This window comes from Dendrobates tinctorius, unplaced genomic scaffold, assembly GCF_039654945.1.
Source record: "Dendrobates tinctorius isolate UK_male_01 unplaced genomic scaffold, ASM3965494v1 ptg000057l, whole genome shotgun sequence".
In the NCBI taxonomy this organism is placed as follows: Eukaryota; Metazoa; Chordata; class Amphibia; order Anura; family Dendrobatidae; genus Dendrobates; species Dendrobates tinctorius.
Genome location: NW_027361725.1, coordinates 6,659,409 through 6,680,000, shown reverse-complemented (window position 1 = coordinate 6,680,000; position 20,592 = coordinate 6,659,409). Strand labels below are relative to the sequence as shown.

The window sequence follows — 20,592 nt, the reverse complement described above, 5'->3', positions numbered from 1 at the left end:
TTTGCTTATGAGGTGTCAGTATGATAAACACGCATCTTTGGTTTTTGAAAGGAATTACGGGACGTACCGCTCGCCCGACCCTTACAGAAGCTGCAAGATGTCAGTGAATAGTAAAGTAGTTACAAGACTGGTTGACACTACGGGGTCCCCGACTCGGGGATCCTGGAGGTTGTTAGATCCTTCTAATAGCACCTCTTGGGGAAGAGGGATCTTGATTGGGATGAGATGTTAGCTTTCCTGGCTGAAGCCGTCCCCGAACCAGGGGTAGACCCATCTCTTGACGTTTTGACAGAGATAATCAGGGAAGAGGAAGTTAAGTTGGTGATTTAAGGGGCTTGCCCCCCCAAAATCGCCTGGTCCAGATGGCTTAACATCTGAATTCTATAAGACCCTTAAGGACGCTTTGGTTCCCCTCTTGACTGAGGTATTCAATGTGTGTCTTTCCATGGGCACTCTGTCAAAGTCAATGAGGAAGTCTGCCCTGATCATTTTGTCAAAGGGTAAGGACTAGAGTTGAGCGACTTGGTCGGATCGGGTTTCATGAAACAAAATTTGAGTCGGATGAAACTGGTCCGAAAAGGGCAAAAAAAAAGTCGGAGTTTCGTCCGAAACCCGACCCCAATTCAAGTTAATGGGAAATAAAAGTCGGCATTGAGCGGATGACATTCATCCACTCAATGCCGACTCTTATTCCCCATTGACTTGCATTGGGGTCGGGTTTCGGACGAAACTCTGACTTTTTTTTTGCCCTAGTCGGACCAGTTTCATCCGGCGCAAGTTTTGTTTCATGAAACCCGATCCGACCAAAGTCGCTCAACTCTTGTAAGGACCCATCTTTCATTGAGAATTGGTGTCCCATAGCGCTTTTCAATGCACACAGGGAGGTTCTAGCAAAGGTGCTGTTTAATCTGCTGGCAAAATTTGCATCCCGACTCCTTTCGGAGGCCCAGCATTGCTCTGTTCCAGGCCGCAGCACATTTAGTGCTCTGCTCAGTGTCCAAGAGGCAGTGCAGCAGGGTAGGGCTGGTCACTGGAAGGTGTACATGCTGTACACCGCATGGACATCTTCCTGCTTGCGCTACATTTGTTCTGAAGGTAATTCGCCAGTGGGGTCTGGGAATGTGGGAGATCAGGATTCTGCCAAGGAAACAACTTGACAATTGGGTTCTGTTGACCCATTTCCAGAGGCCTCTGGCGCTCAGGGATTGCCCAAGTCGGGATCTTGGGGTTGGTTTGCATCTTTTGAATTCTATCAGGATCCCCTCAAAGTTTTGGGACTTGGCTTGGCGCTGCTTCCATGGGAAACTGTGTGAGGGACAATCTGAAGTGTAGGAGCTCTGAGGACAGGAACTGTTCACGGGAGCGTTGTGGTACCGTGCTGGGAAGCATGGACCACTTCCTGCTTCGTTGTCCCTTTTTAACACAGAGGTGTACAACAGGGTGGGCGTCTCCATTGGCTTGTCTTGGATGGCCGGTCTCTCCTATGCTGCTGAATGAACCTATGGTGCATTCGGAGACCTTGGTGGTCAGGACTGCTGCACCTTATTTCTAGTTAGTGCAGTGGTTAGGTTTCACACATGGAATGCACGGTGCTTAGTATCGACACAACGGAAAATCCTCTCAGTGGACGATGTGTTTAGGACCATACTCTGTGACCTGGTGAAGGTGCGCTCTCTGGAGTATGAGACTGGGCACACGTAGGACCACTCTCTTATGGAGGGACTTTTCTTTTAGTGTGCCCTAGTCTGATCATCTCCTTTCCTGGTGGTGGGCTGCTGCTGACACTGTAGATTTTTGTTTTGTGTTGATCGGTATACAGTGATGTGATGTAGGGCTGCAGGCGTGGAACTTGGTCTTTGTGATTTGTGGTTATTATAGTGTTCATTTCTGCGTACCATATATACCTGAGTATAAGCCGAGGCACCTAATTTTGCCACAAATGGGTCAACCTATCGACTTGAGTACAAGCAGGTTATGCATTGTCCCCTCAACCCTGTCCTGGTATGCTTGGCTCCACCTTCCCGTCCTTGTGTGCATGCTTCCTATTGCAAAAAAAAAACCCTACTCCCCCTCCTGCGCGTCCTGCATCTCATTGGTCCCAGTGCCTTCGCAGCATCTAGTTGGTTCCGACTTACAGCAGCTTTTCCTGTGCTGAGCGATCATGTGACCTCTCTCATTAAGGTAATGAATATTCCCTCCACGCCTATGGGAGTGGAGACACGTGCATATTCATTACTTTAATGAGCGAGGCCACTTGATCGCTCGGCACAGGAAGAGCTGCTGGAATCCGCAACCAATGAGATGCTGCAAGGGCGCCGGGACCAATGAGATGTAGGGCGTACAGGAGGGTAAGTAGAATGTCTTCTGGAAGTCCGGCTGCTGTGGGTGTCACTGTGCGCGCTATAAGAGAAATGAATATTCATTTTACTCTTCGCCACGACAGCACCCACTTGGAGAGAGGGATCCGCCCATAGGAACAGGAAACCTACAGAGATAAGAGGGCGGTCCGCCTCTCCCCCTCAGTTGGTTTCCTGTTCCTAAGGGGAACCGCAGGATACGCTACAGTCTTACCTGGGCCAAGGAACCGCCTGTGCAGTGTCTGCGAGAACGGCAGGGGTTCCGGTCCAGAGGCAGCGACGGGGGAGTGCTGGAATCCGGCTCCCGGCTGGTATGGACGGACGGAGCAGAAACACCGGTACCGGGTGGCGCCGACCGGGTGTTCTTCTGATAGTGACATGACACCGGCGGGAGGATCCATTCCGGTCCATGTGGGGGCGCAGGAACCGGAGAAACGGCAACCTCCGGCGTTCCTAAGGGCTTCAGCGTCCAGGAGGACGCACAGGCAGCGCGGCAGGAAGTGGTAAGGAGGAACTTCCGGGTTACCGGAGGTTCCTCGGCTCACAGCGCACGCGCGGCTGGGCGGCACCGCAAGCGTAGAGGCGCTCCCCGCCCCCTCCAGAGGGGGAAAGAGGAAAAAAAAAAAAATTTAACCTGCAGAGCGCGGGCGGCTAGAGTCAGCCACGCCAACAAGCCTCCTTCTCAGCCTCCTGAGCCAGTACATACAGCTTCTCTGGGTGAGTGGACGACGCTCTGCCTATCAAGCTGATAAAAAATCCCCCTCTCCCCCTCTCCCCTCCGTCATGATGTCTCTATCTCAGACTAAGAGGAAGGAAAAATCAAAAAATAATGTGCCCTGTGTACACGTCCGCTACCGGACTCTTACACAAAAAGGCTATGCAAAAGATGCATTAATGAAACAGCAAAACAGGCATCAACATCAGCCGCAGATATAAGGGCCATAATTAGGGAAGAACTACAGGCCTTAAACCAGTCTAGCAGGCCTACTAATATCGAAACTACTAAGCCAGCAGGGGCCGTAGACACCGATGAGGGCGAAGTAGCCTCAGATAGTTCCAATGCATCCACTTCAGCATCCTCCTCAGATATGGAGGGCCGTTGCTGTTTTCCTTTAGATCATATGGACAATTTAGTTAAATCCGTGAGGAATACAATGGGATGCACAGAAACAAAGGAGCCGCAAACGACTCAAGAAATTATGTTTGCGGGTCTGACAGACAGAAAGAGGAGAGTTTTTCCGGTTATCCCAGCGATAAAAGCTCTGGTTAAGAAGGAATGGGAGAGACAGGACCAGAGAGGGTATCTTCCCTCAACCTCAAAGAGAAGGTACCCCTTTAGCGACGAAGAGTTGTCGACATGGATTAAGGTCCCGAAGGTAGACGCGGCAGTGGCCTCCGCCTCAAAGCAAACGATCTTACCAGTGGAGGACAAAGGGGTCCTAAAAGACCCTCTTGACCGCAAAGCTGACGCCTCATTGAAGAAGGTATGGGAGGCAGCTACCGGCACGTTTAAACCGGCAATAGCTAGTACATGCATAGCACGTTCTATGCTGGTCTGGATCGATCAACTAGACCAGCAAATAGACCAGAAGAACTCCAGAGACAAGCTACGAGCCGCCATACCACTAATCCGGGGTGCAGCAGCATATATAGCAGATGCTTCTGCCGATTCCTTACGCATGGCAGCCAGAACAGCAGGGTTGGCTAATAACGCCAGACGTAGCCTTTGGCTTAAAAGCTGGAGAGGTGACACCCAGTCCAAAGCAAAGCTGTGTACCATTCCTTGCGAGGGTGAGTTCTTATTTGGGAATGCCTTAGATGAAATCCTTACGAAGGCAAAAGAAAGGAAGAAAGGATTCCCTAACCCTCCTCTCCCATTTTATAGGAGGGCGTTTAGGAGAAGACCATTTGGCCGGGGAAGACCAGCAGAAAATCAAAACCGCTGGGCCACAAAGGAAGGAAAGGGCAAAGGTGCCATGTTTAGGGGATCCTCCTTCCGCAGGGACAGGAACTGAGGAGCCAGTCCCTCCAGTAGGAGGGAGACTAAAATATTTTTTTCGAGAATGGGAGAAAATTACGGCTAGCCCTTGGGTCCTGAGCATTATTAAAGAAGGGTTAAAGATAGAATTCCATCATGTACCCCGTAATTCGTTAATCATAACATCCTTCAGTTCACCAATCCAACAGCAGGCCCTGGAGGCTGAGATTTGGAACCTACTGGACAAAAAAGTTTTAGTCCATGTGCCTAAAGGGCAGGAAGGGAGAGGATTTTACTCCCCTCTCTTTCTGATATTTAAACCAGACGGATCATTCCGGACAATAATCAACTTGAAGAAATTAAATTCATTTATAATAAATCATAAATTTAAAATGGAATCCATAAGATCCACGATTAAGCTCCTCTTCCCCAATTGTATGATGGCAGGCTTGGATCGGAAGGATGCTTATTATCCTATTCCCATCCATTGCAGATATCAGAGATACCTCAGAGTGGCGGTCCTCCTCGATGGCAAGATACAGCATCTCCAGTTCACAGCCATGCCATTCGGCATTTCCATCGCACCACGAGTATTTACAAAGGTGATGCTGGAAGTGATGGCTTTTTTACGCCAGAAGGACACTAATAATACCCTATCTGGATGATTTTTTGATAGTAGGGAATTCAATTGGGCAATGTAATGAGCGAGTTGCTGATACAATCTTGTCCCTACAGGCCCTAGGGTGGATAATAAACTTCAAGTCCAGAATCGAGCCGCAGTCTGTTCAGTCCTTCCTGGGTCTCGAGCTAGACTCCATATACCAAAAATGTCTGCTGTCGCAGGTAAAAATTTCAGCAATTAAAAAGGTTAGGATAGCAATAGATCGCACACACATATCTTTAAGGGAAGCAATGTCCCTCCTGGGATCCCTTACTGCCTGCATCCCGGCAGTTCGGTGGGCCCAGTTCCATACGAGGGAGCTACAACACCAAATTCTCTTAGAGGAGTCCCGTGACCGGGGGAATCTGACAAAGAAAATCACACTATCCCAGGAGGTCCTAACCTCCCTCGCATGGTGGCTAAGGGACGATAACCTAGCGGGAGGAGTACCTTGGGTTATAACACCCTCCCGTATGATTATCACGGACGCTAGCCCCACAGGATGGGGAGCCCATATGGGCAATATTTTTGCCCAAGGCCTATGGGGTATAGGCGAAGATAAGGATTCGTCAAATTTAAAAGAACTAAAAGCAGTCTATCATGCATTATATCATTTTCTTCCACAGTTACAAGGGGAAAACGTGAGAATCCTTTCGGACAACACCACAGTAGTCGCATATCTGAACAGACAAGGCGGAACTCGATCAGTCACCTTAATGTCTTCCGCAAGAAGGATTTTATCCCTAGCCGAAAAACATTTTTTGTCTCTCTCGGCCCTCCACATAAGGGGAAGAGACAATTTGGAGGCAGATTTTCTAAGCCGCCATACACTGCGGCAAGGAGAGTGGTGTCTAAGCCGAGGGATATTCACACGCATCGTGTCACTATGGGGTCTTCCCCAAATAGATCTCTTCGCCACCAGAGAAAACGGGCAGGTGCGAAGGTTCGCCTCTCTAAATATGACAGACAATCCGGAAATTCTGGATGCCCTCCAGGCCCCGTGGCAATTCAAACTGGCATATGCTTTTCCACCAATCATACTACTACCGCAGGTGATCAGGAAAATCAGAGCAGACGAAGCACGAGTAATCTTAATAGCGCCATTCTGGCCCAGGAGGCCATGGTTTTCGTGCCTGCAAGCAATGTCAGTGACAGACCCGTGGGTGCTTCCTTCAACCCCCAGGCTCCTCTCACAGGGGCCATTCTTCCATCCTCAAGTGGACAATCTCCACTTGACGGCCTGGAACTTGAAAGGGAAATGTTGAGATCGAGAGGATTCTCGGAGGGATTAGTCAATACACTCCTACAAAGTCGAAAAGTGGCAATGACAAAAATTTACACCAGAGTATGGAGAAAATTCCTAGAGTCCCACACAGGTCCTGATTCTGGAGAAATTCCGATTACAGCGATCCTAGAGTTCCTACAGAAAGCCCTAATTCTTTTCCTTTCTGTTAACACACTAAAGGTCCAGGTGTCGGCTCTAGGGGCCCTCTATAGTTATAACGTGGCAGGCAATAGATGGATAGGCAGATTCATCTCAGCCTGTGAGCGGAGCGAGCCGGTGCACATACCTAGAGTTCCTCCTTGGGACTTAAACCTGGTTCTGGAGGCTCTAACACGTCCTCCTTTTGAACCTTTAGATTCAATATCCCTTAAACACCTATCCTTCAAAACAGTACTGTTAGTTGCACTAACCTCAGCCAGAAGAGTTAGCGACATACAAGCACTTTCAATAGAACCCCCTTTTCTGTTGACATTCCAGGATCAGCTAATTTTAAAACCAGATCCCTCGTACCTACCAAAAGTAGCAGGGAAGTTTCATAGATCACAAGAGATTCACCTCCCTTCATTTTTTAGAAACCCTTCTACTCCAGAGGAAGAAAAGTTCCATACACTAGACGTTAGAAGAGCTGTATTACAATACATCGAGAAGTCTAGCAGCTGGAGGAAGAGTAGGGCTCTATTTGTTTCCTTCCAGGGCCAAAAGAAGGGATATGAAGTCACAAGGGGTACTTTGTCTCGGTGGATCAGAGACGCGATTGGGCTGGCATACTCCGAGAGCAATGAAAATCCTCCGGAGGGTATCGGAGCACATTCCGCCAGAGCTATGGCTTCCTCTTGGGCAGAGAGGGGAGACGTCGCAATCGAGTCTATATGTAAGGCGGCAACCTGGTCTACACCCTCTACCTTTTATAATCACTATAGGCTTGATTTATCATGCTCATCTGACCTAGCCTTTGGTAGAGCGGTCCTCAGCACGGTGGTCCCTCCCATGTGAAGGTATCTGAAAGTCTCTCCAAGTGGGTGCTGTCGTGGCGAAGAGTAAAAAGCCGGATTACTTACCGGTAATGCTCTTTTAATGAGTCCACGACAGCACCCGTTCACTAACCCTCCCTAGAAGTTAACATAATGTATATACACCTTCTTAGTTGTAAAGTTAATAAATTTAGAAGATTGGATAATATGGCCTAATAATTGGCAGTCCTCCTGGTACTCTGAAATCCAACTGAGGGGGAGAGGCGGACCGCCCTCTTTTATCTCTGTAGGTTTCCTGTTCCTATGGGCGGATCCCTCTCCAAGTGGGTGCTGTCGTGGACTCATTAAAAGAGCATTACCGGTAAGTAATCCGGCTTTTCTCTTTAGCCACAGCCACCAGCTCCTGCCCCTGTGACCCGCTGCACCGCCGCTCCCCCTCCCCCGCCAGCTTTCTGGGACAATTGACTCGTGTATAAGCTGAGGGGGTTGTTTTCAGCACAAAAAATGTGCTGGAAAAACTCGGCGTATATACGGTAATCTAGATTTGGGTGTAGGTGTTAGGTTGGGTGGTGAGAAAAGGAGGGGGGGGGGGGGGGAGTCATCTTGTGGGACTATGGGACACTGGAGTGTTTGGGGAAACACTGGCACTGCCTGATCTGGCCTATGGATGCTGGACATGGGCTGAGGCATGAGACACAGGACCAGCTCTCAGGGTTAGTGTGGGGTTTGGGAATGGTGGGCTTTAGTGTGGGGTGGTTAGTCTTGTCTTGTATACATTTGTATTGTGTGTGTGTGTGTGTGTGTGTGTGTGTGTGTGTGTATATATATATATATATATATATATATATATATATATATATTATAGAAAAAAAAGCTTATATATTTTGTTTGATATTGGTTATTTTGTTTGTAGTTATTATTTTTGTTTGTTGACCGGACCAGAAGGTGTAAGGAGTTAGTTAGTTATTCTGTATATATAATATTTGTGTGAGGAGAGACGGAGCGGCTCGACCAGTGTTCATTATACTGATTATTTTCTGGCTGATATTCTTATATTTCTATTATTATTGTTGTTTTTTTCATTTTTATAATAAAAGATCTACAGGATGTACCTTATTTTGCGGTTATAAAACGCACCGGATTAGAAGAGAAAAATAGGGAAAAAAACTTTTTTTTTTTTTAAATTTTAAAATGGTGGTGCTTCTTACAATCTCTGTGTCTTATTACTTACTGGGGGTGGTAGCTGCGGTGAAGCGGGGTCCCAGGGTCGCTGCTGGCTGAGGCAGGAGTGGAGCAATGCTGCAGACCTCAGAATGGGAGAAAGGGGTGTTCCGATGTGCGACACTGTGGGTGTGCAGATGGAGATCTTGGTTCTGAGATCTCATCTCCCAAGATCTTGGTGCCGAGATCTCCATCTGCGCATTCGCCGCCCCCGGCAGCAATTTTACCAGAGTCCACCGCATAGTAAACCATGAAAGTGCTGGGGCTTCAGGCTTTCACAAAATGTCAGCAGAGCCCCCGCACCACTGAACACCCACAGCGTCACACATCGGAACAACCCCTCATCCCAGCCTGCGGCCTGCAGCAACGCTCCACTCTTGCCTCCTCTAGCAGCCACCCTGGGACCCTGCTCCACGGAGGCCAGTAAGGTATATTTGCATTTTAAGACACCCCCCCCCCATTTTTCCTGTCACCCCATGACCGCACCAACGAGTGAGGGGATACGCCATTCAAGGAAAGGGAACCTTTAAGATAAAAAGGGCGGCTCTGCTCTCCCCATCAGTGGTTTCCTGTCCTTGACGGGCGGAGTCTTTAACTGCATGGAAGTGCTGCAGGGGGGCCCGATGGGGTCCGGGCCGTCGGTTGTGCGGGAGCCTGCGGCACCACCACTGCATAGTAGCCAGCAGCCCTGCGTCCCGGCACGGTGTCAAAGTGCGGCCGGCAACAGGAAGTCTCGCTCTGTTGACACGGCCGGGACCTTTCACCCGAGATACACTTTTGGGGGCGGTACCGGTAGCTGCAGGAGAGGCACCAGTCCTGCGATGGAGGCACCGCAGCCCTCTCCACAGCAGCAGCAGAGCCGCCGCAGCCACCCCCGACGCCAGTCTTGCCAGGATGGGAATTCAGGACGTTCCAGCGGGGCTCGCAAGTCCAAGGATTCCAGGACAAGTCAGTGAAGCTCTTCCAGGATGGAAGATTCCGTGATTCATAAGGGAGACCTTTCAGACGACATCCTGCCTCCTGTTCCGGTACCCTTTAATTTCTCTGAGTGGTGAGTGAGCTACAAGAATGCCACATTAATAATGCAAATCTCTTCTCTTACTCCCCCCCCTCTCCTTCTCTATCTGGCAATGTCCGTCATGGTCTGGCTGAGCACGTTGGAGGATCAGCTGGGCGATGGTTCGTCCAGTGACACCATTGGAACCACGCTTCCAATGATCACGGGACGGCAGCCTTCTTGGCAGATTCGTTGGCCGACTCAGCCAGGCTGGCCGCAAGATCGGCCGCTCTATCTAACGCGGGCCGGACAGCGGTCTGGTTGAAAAGCTGTCCAGGGGATGTTCAGGCGAAAGGGAAGCTATGTTCTCTCCCCTGTGAAGGACAATATTTATTCGGCTTGACTCTAGATGACATCTTGGAAAAAAGCGGCCGATAAGAAAAAGAGGTTCCCGAAGCCTCCCTTCTCTTCCTTCAGGCCATCCTTTCGGGGGAAAAGATACAACCGAAGAAGAACATCCATGGAACAGAGGAGACTGGGTGATGGACCAAAAAAGACCAGGGGGTTCCTGTTCAGTACGTCTTCCTGAAGCGGTCGTAGGTCCTCCAAATGACTCCCTTTCCCAGGTGGGAGGAAGATTCTCCCCTCTTCTTCCCAGCCTGGGAGAAAATATCATCCAGTCCTTGGATTCTCAACCTGGTGGGGGCAGTGTTGAGACTGGAGTTCGGGAGATATCCCCCAAACAGGTTTATCATTACAGCCCCACGAGCGTCAGTCTCAGAGCAGATGGCACTGGAGTCAGAGGTACTGTGCTTCTTAAAAGAAAAACATTCTGTAGGATGTACCAGCTGGAGACAGGAAAGGGTTCTACTCTTCCCTGTTTCTAATAAAGAAGCTGGATGGCTTGCACAGGACGAGCTTCAACTTAAAGAGCCTGAACAAGTTCTTGAAGATTCCAGAATGGAGTCAATAAAATCAGCAATTCAGCTGATTTTTTTCCAGATTGCTATATGGCCGTCCTGGACCTGAAGGACACGTATTACTACGTGCCAATACAGGTAGAGTTCAGAAAATATCTAAGGGTGGCGGTATCAGTGGGAGGCATCAAAGACACTTCCAGTACAAGGCCCTTCCCTGTGGCCTGGCAGCGGAACCTCGAGTTATTACGAATCTGGTAGCAGAGGTTACGGCCCACCTCAGAGAGAAAAACAGACTATTCATCCCAAACCTGGACAATTTCCTAATAGTAGGCCATCCTTTCACTCATTGCCACAATCAAGTGGAGGACATAGCCACCATCTTTGAAAGCTTAGGGCGGTGTTTGAACCTGGAAAAGTCAAGGGTGCGGCCACAAAAATAAATCTTTTTAGGACTCTTGCTCGATTCTTGCCAGCAGGAATATCATCTGCCAGAGCAAAAAGAGAAAAAATTGCTTAGTGTCCTCTCCAGATCAGTACAAAATCCAGTAATGTTCCTCAGAAGTGCTAGGTCCTGCCTGGGCTCCCTGACCTCTTGTATCTTGGCAGTGAAGTGTGCCCAGTTCCACTCGAGAGTTGCAGAGGGTCGTCCTAGAAAGTCAACATTCATTGCAGGGATATCTGGAAGGTACACTAACACTACCACTGGAGGTTATATATATATATATTCACTCGTCTGGTGGTTGTTCATAAGATCCCTTCGGGAGGAGGTCCCGTAGTTTCCTCACATCACCAGAGTAGTTACCACAGTCCCAGGGGGTGAGGAGCACATCTGAACGACCATCTGGTTCAAGGAACATTGTCCTCAATAGAAATGGAAGCCTCCTCAAATATGTTGGAGCTTTGGGCTGTAGAAAATGCGTGAGTCTCCTGTTTCTGTGAGGCCATCATGTGAAGATATTGTCAGGCAACCAGGTCACTGTGGTATACCTAAATCCTCAAAGGAGCACATGGTCCCTGGCCTTAATGCATGTAACCAAACAAATTTTCAGCTTCACAGAGAAGAACATCTTGTCACTGTCTGCACTCCACATCAAGGGAAAGGACAATGTAACTGCAGATTTTTTTGAGCCGCAGGCCACTTCTGCAGGGTCAAAGGTCCCTCAAAACAACCGTATTCAGACGTTTGGAGGACATGTGGGGGGAACTGGAGATCGACCTTTTTGCTACTCGACAGAATGGCAAGGTGAAGAGGTTCTGTTCCCTGAATCCGAAAAAAAAATCCCCAGGCGGTGGATGCCTTCCAGATCAAATGGGGTTTTGTCCTTGGCCTACGCCTTTCCCCCAATCTGTCTAATACCAGCAGTCCTCAGGAAGATCAGTCAGGATGTGGTGAGGGTAATACTCATAGCCCCCTTTTGTCTCAAGAGGCCTTGTTCTTTTGACTGAGGAGCATGTCAGTCACGGAGCCGTAGGTCCTTCCAGAGATTACAGACCTTCTAACTCAGGGGCCCGTGTTTCATCCTCAGGTGACTGGGCTGCACTTAAAGGGATCCTGTCACCACTTTTTTGGCCTACCAGCTAAAAATATCATTTGTTTGTCGGCTATGCGTTCCACAACTAGTTCAGAAACCCCCTGACTCCCCATGTATCACCCATAAAAACCTGTTGTATTTGTCCTGTGCTGTATGTTAATCTGTCCAGTCCGGCCCGATGGGCATTGCCTCTGTTCCGTCGCTCCACCCCTCCTCAGCTTGCTGTAAGCATTGTTTGCTGTGAATATCGCAGATCGCATACAGATTTTGCACATTGAAATGTGACCGCGTGCGCAGTATGCTTTGCCCAACTGAGGCCAAAGCTGAAAATCAGTAATGCGAAATTTGTACGCGATCTTCACAGCGAACAACGCGTACAGCAAGCCGAGGAGGGGTGGAGTGACGGAACAGAGATAACGCCCATCGGACCAGACCGAACAGATTAACATTTAACACGGGACAAATAAAAAAAGGTTTTTATGGGTGATATATGGGGGAGTCGGGGTTTCAGAACTAGTTGTGGAACTCATAGCTGATACTCAATTAAATGATATTTTTAACTTGTAGGCTAAAAAAAGTGGTGACAGTTTCCCTTTAACAGGCTGGAACTTGAGAGGTCAGTGCTAGAGGGTAGGGGGGTTCTCTACCAAGTTGATCTCTACTCTACTTGCTAGTAGGAAGGCGATCACTACAAAAAGCTATGGTAGTACCTGGAAAAAATATCGTTCACAGGGTGTTAGCCAGTTGGAAAGGTACCCCTAAAAGATCCTGTAGTTCCTTCAGAAGGGACAATAACAGGGCCTGGCACTTAGTACCTTGAAAGTTCAGGTATCAGCCTTAGGGGCGCTATATAATTACAGCTTAGCAGATAATTGGTGGGTGGTCAGATTTATTAACCCCTTTATGACATATGATGTACTATCCCGTCCAGGTGACCCTGGCTCGTATGACCGTGGATGGGATAGTACGTCATCGCGATCAGCTGCGCTCACTGATTATCACAGCTGACACCCGGCCCTATGTGCCTGGATCGGTCAGGGACGTCTCCAGGCACGCTAACCCCCGGGACACTGCGATCAAACATGATCGCAGTGTTCCGGTGGCATAGGGAAGCATCGGGCAGGGAGGGAGCTCCCTGCGTGCTTCCCTGAGACCCTCAGAACAACGCGATGTGATTGCGTTGTTCCGAGGGCCTCCTTCTTGCAGCACCCCGGATCCAAGATGGCCGCGGGGTCCTGCAGGGAGTTGGCATCTCAGTGCCTGCTGAGAGCAGGCACTGAGAAGCCTGCTGCACTGCTTGTCAGATCACTGATCTAACACAGTGCTCTGCAAAGTCAGATCAGCGATTTGTTAAAATACAGTGATGTCCCACCCTGGAACAAAGTTAAAAAAAAAAAAAAGTGTAAAAATATTTAAAATAAAAAAAACCCTAAATAAAGAAGAGAAATATTCCCCAATAAATACATTTCTTTATGTGAAAAAAACAATAAAAGTACACACATTTAGTATCGTCGCGTCCGTAACAACCTGCCCTATAAAACTGTCCCGCTAGTTAACCCCTTTAGTGAACCCCTTAAAAAAAAAAAAAAGGCAAAAAAACAATGCTTTATCATACTGCCGAACAAAAAGTGGAATAACGTGATCAAAAAGACAGATATAAATATTTATGGTACCACTGAAAACATCATCTTGTCCCTCAAAAAACGAGCCGCCATACAGCGTCATCCGCGAAAAAATAAAGTTATAGCTCTCAGAATAAAGCGATGCAAAAATAATTTTTTATATAAAATTGTTTTTATTGTATAAAAGCGCCAAGACCTAAAAAAAGACATAAATGAGGTATCGCAGTAATTGTACTAACCCAAAGAATAAAACCGCTTTATCAATTTTACCACACGTGGAACGGTATAAACGCCCCCCCCCCCCCCCCCCAAAGAAATTCATGAATTGCTGGTTTTTGTTCATTCTGCCTCCCAAAAATCGTAATAAAAATCAATCAAAAAATGTCATGTACCAATAAAAACGTCAACTCGTCCTGCAAAAAATAAGACCTCACATGACTCTGTGGGCCAAAATATGGAAAAATTACAGCACTCAAAATTTGGTGATGCAAAAACTATTTTTTGCAATAAAAAGCGTCTTTTAGTGTGTGACAGCGGCCAAACATAAAAACACGCTATAATAGTAAATCAAACCCCCCCGTTATCACCCCCTTAGTTAGAGAAAAAGAATAAAATTTAAAAAAAAAAGTATTTCCATTTTCCCATTAGGGTTATGATTAGGGTTAGGGGTGTGTTGGGGTTAGGGTTGGAGTTAGAATTGGGGGTTTTCCATTGTTTAGGCACATCAGGGGCTCTCCAAATGCAACATGGCATCTGATCTCAATTCCAGCCAATTCTGCATTGAAAAAGTCAAACTGCGCTCCTTCCCTTCCGAGCTCTGTTATGGGCCCAAACAGTGGGTTACCCCAACATATGGGGTATCAGCGTACTCAGGACAAATTGCCCAATAACTCTTGGGTCCAATTTCTTCTGTTACCCTAAGAAAAATAAAAAATTGCGGGCGACAAGATCATTTTTGTGGAAAAAAATGATTTTATTTTTATGGCTCTACGTTATAAACTTCTGTGAAGCACTTGGGGATTCAATGTGCTCACCACACACCTAGATAAGGTCCTTGGGGGGCCTAGTTTCCAAAATGGTGTTACTTGTGGGGGGTTTCCACTGTTTAGGCACATCAGGGGCTCTCCAAAGGCGACATGGCATCTGCTCTCAGTTCCAGCCAATTTTGCGTTGAAAAAGTCAAAACGGCGCTCCTTCCCTTCTAAGCTCTGCCGTGGACCCAAATATGGGTTATCAGTGTACTCAGGACAAATTGCACAATAACTTTTGGGGTCCAATTTCTCCTGTTACCGTTGGGAAAAAAAAAATTGGACCTGAAGTAATTTTTTTTGTGAAAAAAGTTAAATGTTCATTTTTTTTTTTTTTTTTTTTCAAACATTCCAAAAATTCCTGTGAAGCAGCTGAAGGGTTAATAAACTTCTTGAATGTGGTTTTGAGCACCGTGAGGGGTTCAGTTTTTATAAAGGTGTCACTTTTGGGTGTTTTCTATCATATAGACCCCTCAAAGTGACTTCAAATGTGATGTGGTCCCTACAAAAAAAATGGTGTTGTAAAAATGAGAAATCGCTGATCAACTTTTAACCCTTATAACTTCCTAACAAAAAAAAATTTTGGTTCCCAAATTGTGCTGATGTAAAGTAAACATGTGGGAAATGTTACTTATTAAGTATTTCGTGTGTCACATCTCTGTGATTTAAGGGTATGAAAATTCAAAGTTGGAAAATTGCGAAATTGTGAAAATTTTCGCCAAAATTCTGTTTTAACAAATAAAGTTATATCAAATAAATGTACAATATGTCACGAGAAAAGTGTCAATCACCGGGATCCATGGAAGCGTTCCAGAGTTATTACCTCATAAAGGGACAGTGGTCAGAATTGTAAAAATTGGCCCGGGCATTAACATGCAAACCACCCTTAGGAGTAAAGGGGTTAAGGCCTACGCTAGATCCAGACCAGTCCCGATGACCAGGGTCCCTCCATGGGACATGAACTTGGCCCTAAATGCTTTAACCGAACCCCCTTTTGAATCTTTAGCTGAAGGGTCCATGAAAATAGTTATATTAACAACCATACTCCTAGTTGCCCTGACATCAGCACGTAGAATCAGCAACATACAGGACTTTTCAGCAGCTTTACTGTGGTAATGGATGATAGGGCAGTCTTAAAACCTGATCCTGCTTATCTACCTAAAGTAGTGTCTAGGTTCCATAGGTCGCTGGAGATATCTTTACCTTCCTTCTGTCCTAACTCAAAGAATGATAGGGAAAGTAAATTCCACACCCTAGATGTCAGGAGGTGCCTCCTTCACTATTTGCTGGCAACAAAATCTTGGAAGAAGGATGGAGCTCTGTTTATCTCCTTCCAGGGTTCTAGGAAGGGGACGGGAGCATCGAAGGGTACCCTATCCAGGTGGATGAGGGAAACTATCAGGTTGGCCTATGTGGGTGCAGGAGGACCGGTCCCGGATGACCTGAGGGCCCACTCAATAAGGGCGATGGCAACATCTTGGGCTGAAAGAGCAGACATATCCATTGAACAAATCTGTAAGGCAGCTACGTGGTCATCACCTTCCACATTCTGTAGTCACTATAGACTGGATCTTTCTGCCTTTTCTGATAAAGGGTTCTACAAGCTGTGGTCCCTCCCTGATGGAGTAATTCTCTGTAATACTCTTGTTGTTACTTACCGGTAATGTGTTTTTACGAAACCCATGACAGCACCCTTATATTCCCTCCCATTACAAAGTTCATAACCTTTTTGGTTGATGGGTTATTGTATGCAGTTTCCACTTAAAGTGGGGTTGAGGATAATTGATATAGTCAGTATAGTTTGTATAAATGTATATACGTGTGTACACTAACTTGGAGGTCGTCTCATGCTCCGAAATCCACTGATGCGGAGAGAGGAGCCGCCCTTTTTTATCTTAAAGGTTCCCTGTCCTTGAAGGGCGGATCCCCCTCTCGTTGGTGCTGTCATGCGTTCCGTAAAAACACATTACCAGTAAGTAATATACGTGTTTTCCCCCAAATTTGGGGGGAAAAAAGTACGTTTTACAATCCGAAAAATACGGCAACTCAGGATCAATAATGTATGTACACAGTGACTGCACCAGCAGAATAGTGAGTGCAGCTCTGGAGTATAATACAGGATGTAACTCAGGATCAGTAATGTAATGTATGTAAACAGTGACTGAATCAGCAAAATAGTGAGTGCAGCTCTGGGGTATAATACAGGATGTAACTCAGGATCAGTAATGTAATGTATGTACACAGTGACTCCACCAGCAGAATAGTGAATGCAGCTCTGGAGTATAATACAGGATGTAACTCAGGATCAGTAATGTATGTACACAGTGTCTGCACCAGTAGAATAGTGAATGGAGCTCTGGAGTATAATAAAGGATGTAACTCAGGATCAGTAATGTATGTACACAGTGTCTGCACCAGCAGAATAGTGAATACAGCTCTGGAGTATAATACAGGATGTTACTCAGGATCAGTAATGTATGTACACAGTGACTGCACCAGCAGAATAGTGAGTGCAGCTCTGGGGTATAATACAGGATGTAACTCAGGATCAGTAATGTATGTACACAGTGACTGCATCAGCAGAATAGTGAGTGCAGCTCTGGAGTATAATACAGGATGTAACTCAGGATCAGTACTGTGATGTATGTACACAGTGACTGCACCAGCAGAATAGTGAATGCAGCTCTGGGGATAATACAGGATATAACTCGGGATCAGTACAGGATCAGTAATGTATGTACACAGTGACTGCACCAGCAGGATAGTGAATGCAGCTCTGGGGGATAATACAGGATGTAACTCGGGATCAGTTTAGGATCAGTAATGTATGTACACAGTGACTGCACCAGCAGAATAGTGAGTGCAGCTCTGGGGTATAATACAGGATGTAACTCAGGATCAGTATTATAATGTATGTTTACACTCCCTGCACCAGCAGAATAGCTGGTACCAGAGATGAGTGAATCTGTCTGCAGGACTCTGCTCCTGTGGCCACTAGACAGGAATCCTGCAAACTGACACATGATGCCGCTGCAGGCCGGCTAATCATGAGGAGCTGCAGATGGGAGCCGATTTGCAGGGTTCCCATCCAGCGGCCACAGAATTCTGACCTGGCCACCGGATCAGGGTCCTGTGAATTTGTTCACTGTTCTCTAGAGTATAGCTGTGGCGGATAATATTGTTAGACACATATAGGTGTCAGTTCTTGATGCTCATCGTGGTCCTTGTGTTCCGGCAGAGTGCAGTAACCCCAGCTCCGCACCAGGGAGAGAGTGGGAAGAATACGTGCAGATCCGGGGACTGGTCGAAAGGATTCGCAAGAAGCAGAAAGGTCAGCAGATGCTCTGAACGTCCACCTTAAGTCTTCACGTGTCTCATCCGGCAGGATTTTGAGCTCTTCACTTTATATAATATTTCCACGTCTTTGATAACCCAGCATATGATGTACCTAGAGCAGCATGAGATCGGCTCAAGACCTAATACCCCCTCATGGCCTCTTCTAATCACAGCAGGTTTATCTGTCGTCTTTGATGGCAAAAGGGAAGATTATTTTCCTGAGCTGATCCAATGGGCAAAAGAGAACGGCGCCTCAACTGAGGGCTTTGTACTGACTGAATTCCCCAATGAGGGTTTTGGATTGAAAGCGACACAAGAGATAAAGGTAACTGTTATCTATAACCCAGCAATTGCCCTGCACAGAGATCCCCCATGTCCTGACACTTATGACGGTAATAGATGGGCAGGTGTCGCCGGGTCTGGACTCCACCTTTATTTATTTTGATGGCTATACGTAGTAGCGGATCCCACCAGTAATATAAAGCATGTACTGCAATGTCTTACAACAGGAGAGACAAGGATTGTGCCCGTTAGATTTCTCCTTCGTCTCATTGGGGGACACAGAGACTGTTGGGGGACACAGAGACTGTGGGTGTGTGCTTCTGCCGCCTGGAGGCCGACACTAAGTGTACAAAAAAAAGAGTTAGCTCCTCCTCCGCCGCATACACCCTCGCCCCTAGGCCGGGCGTAACTCAGTTTTTTGCTTAGTGTCTGATGGAGGCACACGCAGTCTGGAGTTCCAGACTAGTTTTTTTTTTTTTTTTTTTTTTTCCCTTCCTTTTTTCCTATGAAGATAAGATAGGGGCGACGGATCCTATAGAGAGGATCCGATCTCCCCAAATCACCAACGGGCGACCACGTGTGAGTAACCCTCCACGTGTCCTCTCCCGCACCGAGGGACACATCTGGAACTTTTTTCCAGACATCTATTTTTTAACGAAAGAGGGGCAACGCGTCCTGATTAGAGGACTCGGTTTCCCCACAGACTTCATCGGGCGCGTGTGAGCAGAACCAGTGGTCAGCCTCCACGTTGTTCCTCTCCTACAGTAGCAGTGTATGGAGGCCCCGTCCACCCCTTGGTTGTGAGTCCAGGGGGTTGAATCGGAGGCGCAGGTAAGAGGAGCGGGGATTCCGGTACAGGGGAAGAGGCCGCGAGTAAAACCGACAGAGCCAGACCCCCCCCCCCCTCCCCTGCACGGCGAATTGGTCCTGCTCACCTATTTAATATATGGGTCTGCTCCGGGAGCGCTCCGCAAATTGGCGCTGGTGAGTAGCGGTAGCCAGGGCGTTGCACCCGGGCTCCGCACGCCGCGTGTATCGGAGCGGGCCGCGGCCCCGCTGCAAGAGGAGCCGCGAGTATCGCGCGAGGCCGCGCGCCGACTTCCGGTGGTAGCCGGAAGTCCCGCCCGCTGACTTCCGGTGGTAGCCGGAAGTCCCGCCCGCTGACGCGGCGGTGGCGGCGGCGGGGACGTGCGATATAGGGCAGGAGGTCAGAGAAACGGCGGGCGCACAAATCTCAGAGACTTCCGCCCTAACACCTCGCTTCCACGCAGGGGTACTGCGGACAGGAGCCGGTGGGTGAGTGTAACTCCGTGTGGAGAACCACGCTGCTTGTCAAGGAAGAGGTTACCCTCCTCCTCCTTCTACTCTGCCTTCAGCCTGTGCAAGTATGTCTGCAAAAGGGAAAGCTCACTCTTTCCTTTACGCGGTTTGCGTGTCCTGTGGGGTCAGGCTGCCAAAGGCACAGGCGGGTAAATATTGTGAAGCCTGTGAGTCGGAGCGCGCCCAGGAGCCCCCCACTGTTTCTGAACCCAGGGGTCAGGACCCCCCGGAATGGGCGGTGTCCTTATCGCAGTCTATGCTGTCCCTTACAAGGGCAATTGAATCCCTTCAGGGCCCGGGCAGAAACAGGGAGGGGGGTCTGCCAGCGGAAGAGAGCTCGTCCTCGTCTCAGGACCCTCCAACCGTTAGAGGTCGCTCCAGTACCAGGCAAGCTCATATCAAGAGGGTTCGTTCTCCGTCGGCCGGACCCTCCGGGGCTTCGGCGGCGGGTATTAGGGCGTCCCGTTCCCCGTCACTAAGCTCTGGGAGCGATCAGGATGAAGGAGAGGAGGAAGAGGCCTGGAATCTAGAGAGTCTGGGGTTCCAGGATTCGGTGGACAGTCTCATTGAGGCAGTCAACCAGACTTTAGAGATCGAGGACGATTTGCCCACAGCCTCAGGTCACAAGGTCTCTTTTAAGAAATCCAGGCGACCACATAGAAGATTTGCCACGCATCCGGAGTTTGAGGAGCTAGTCCAGAAACATAGAGATCACCCGGATAAGCGTTTTGCAATGCAAAAAGCGCTGCAGGCAAAGTATCCGTTTCCTCCTGAGCTCCATAAAGCTTGGGTAGAGTCGCCAGTAGTGGATCCTCCGGTGTCACGTTTAGCATCAAGATCGCTATTGTCGATACCCAGTGTTTCCTCTATAAAGGACCCAACTGATCGCCTCATGGACGGGCTTGCCCGCTCGGTATATGAGGCAGCAGGGTCGGCTCTGGCCCCCTCCTTTGCGGCGACTTGGGTGGCTAAGGCCATGGTTTCGTGGGGGGACGCTCTGTATAAGGCCCTCCAGGACAGGGATCTCCCCGCGGAGGTCTTAGAGGTGGCAAATCAGATGTCAGGAGCAAGTGATTATCTTG

At 48.2% G+C, this 20,592-nt stretch overlaps 1 protein-coding gene across 3 annotated transcripts in view; it reads left to right on the top strand.

Moving 5' to 3' along the window:
• The window catches only part of SETD3 (SET domain containing 3, actin N3(tau)-histidine methyltransferase), a 70,144-nt gene that overhangs the window by 9,798 nt on the left and 39,754 nt on the right, over positions 1-20,592 (top strand). For all 3 annotated transcript variants that reach the window (XM_073577700.1, XM_073577698.1, XM_073577699.1), the window contains exons 4-5: positions 17,811-17,903; positions 18,082-18,233. In XM_073577700.1, coding sequence (XP_073433801.1) covers positions 17,811-17,903; positions 18,082-18,233 — 245 coding nt within the window. The remainder of the gene's footprint in view (positions 1-17,810; positions 17,904-18,081; positions 18,234-20,592) is intronic.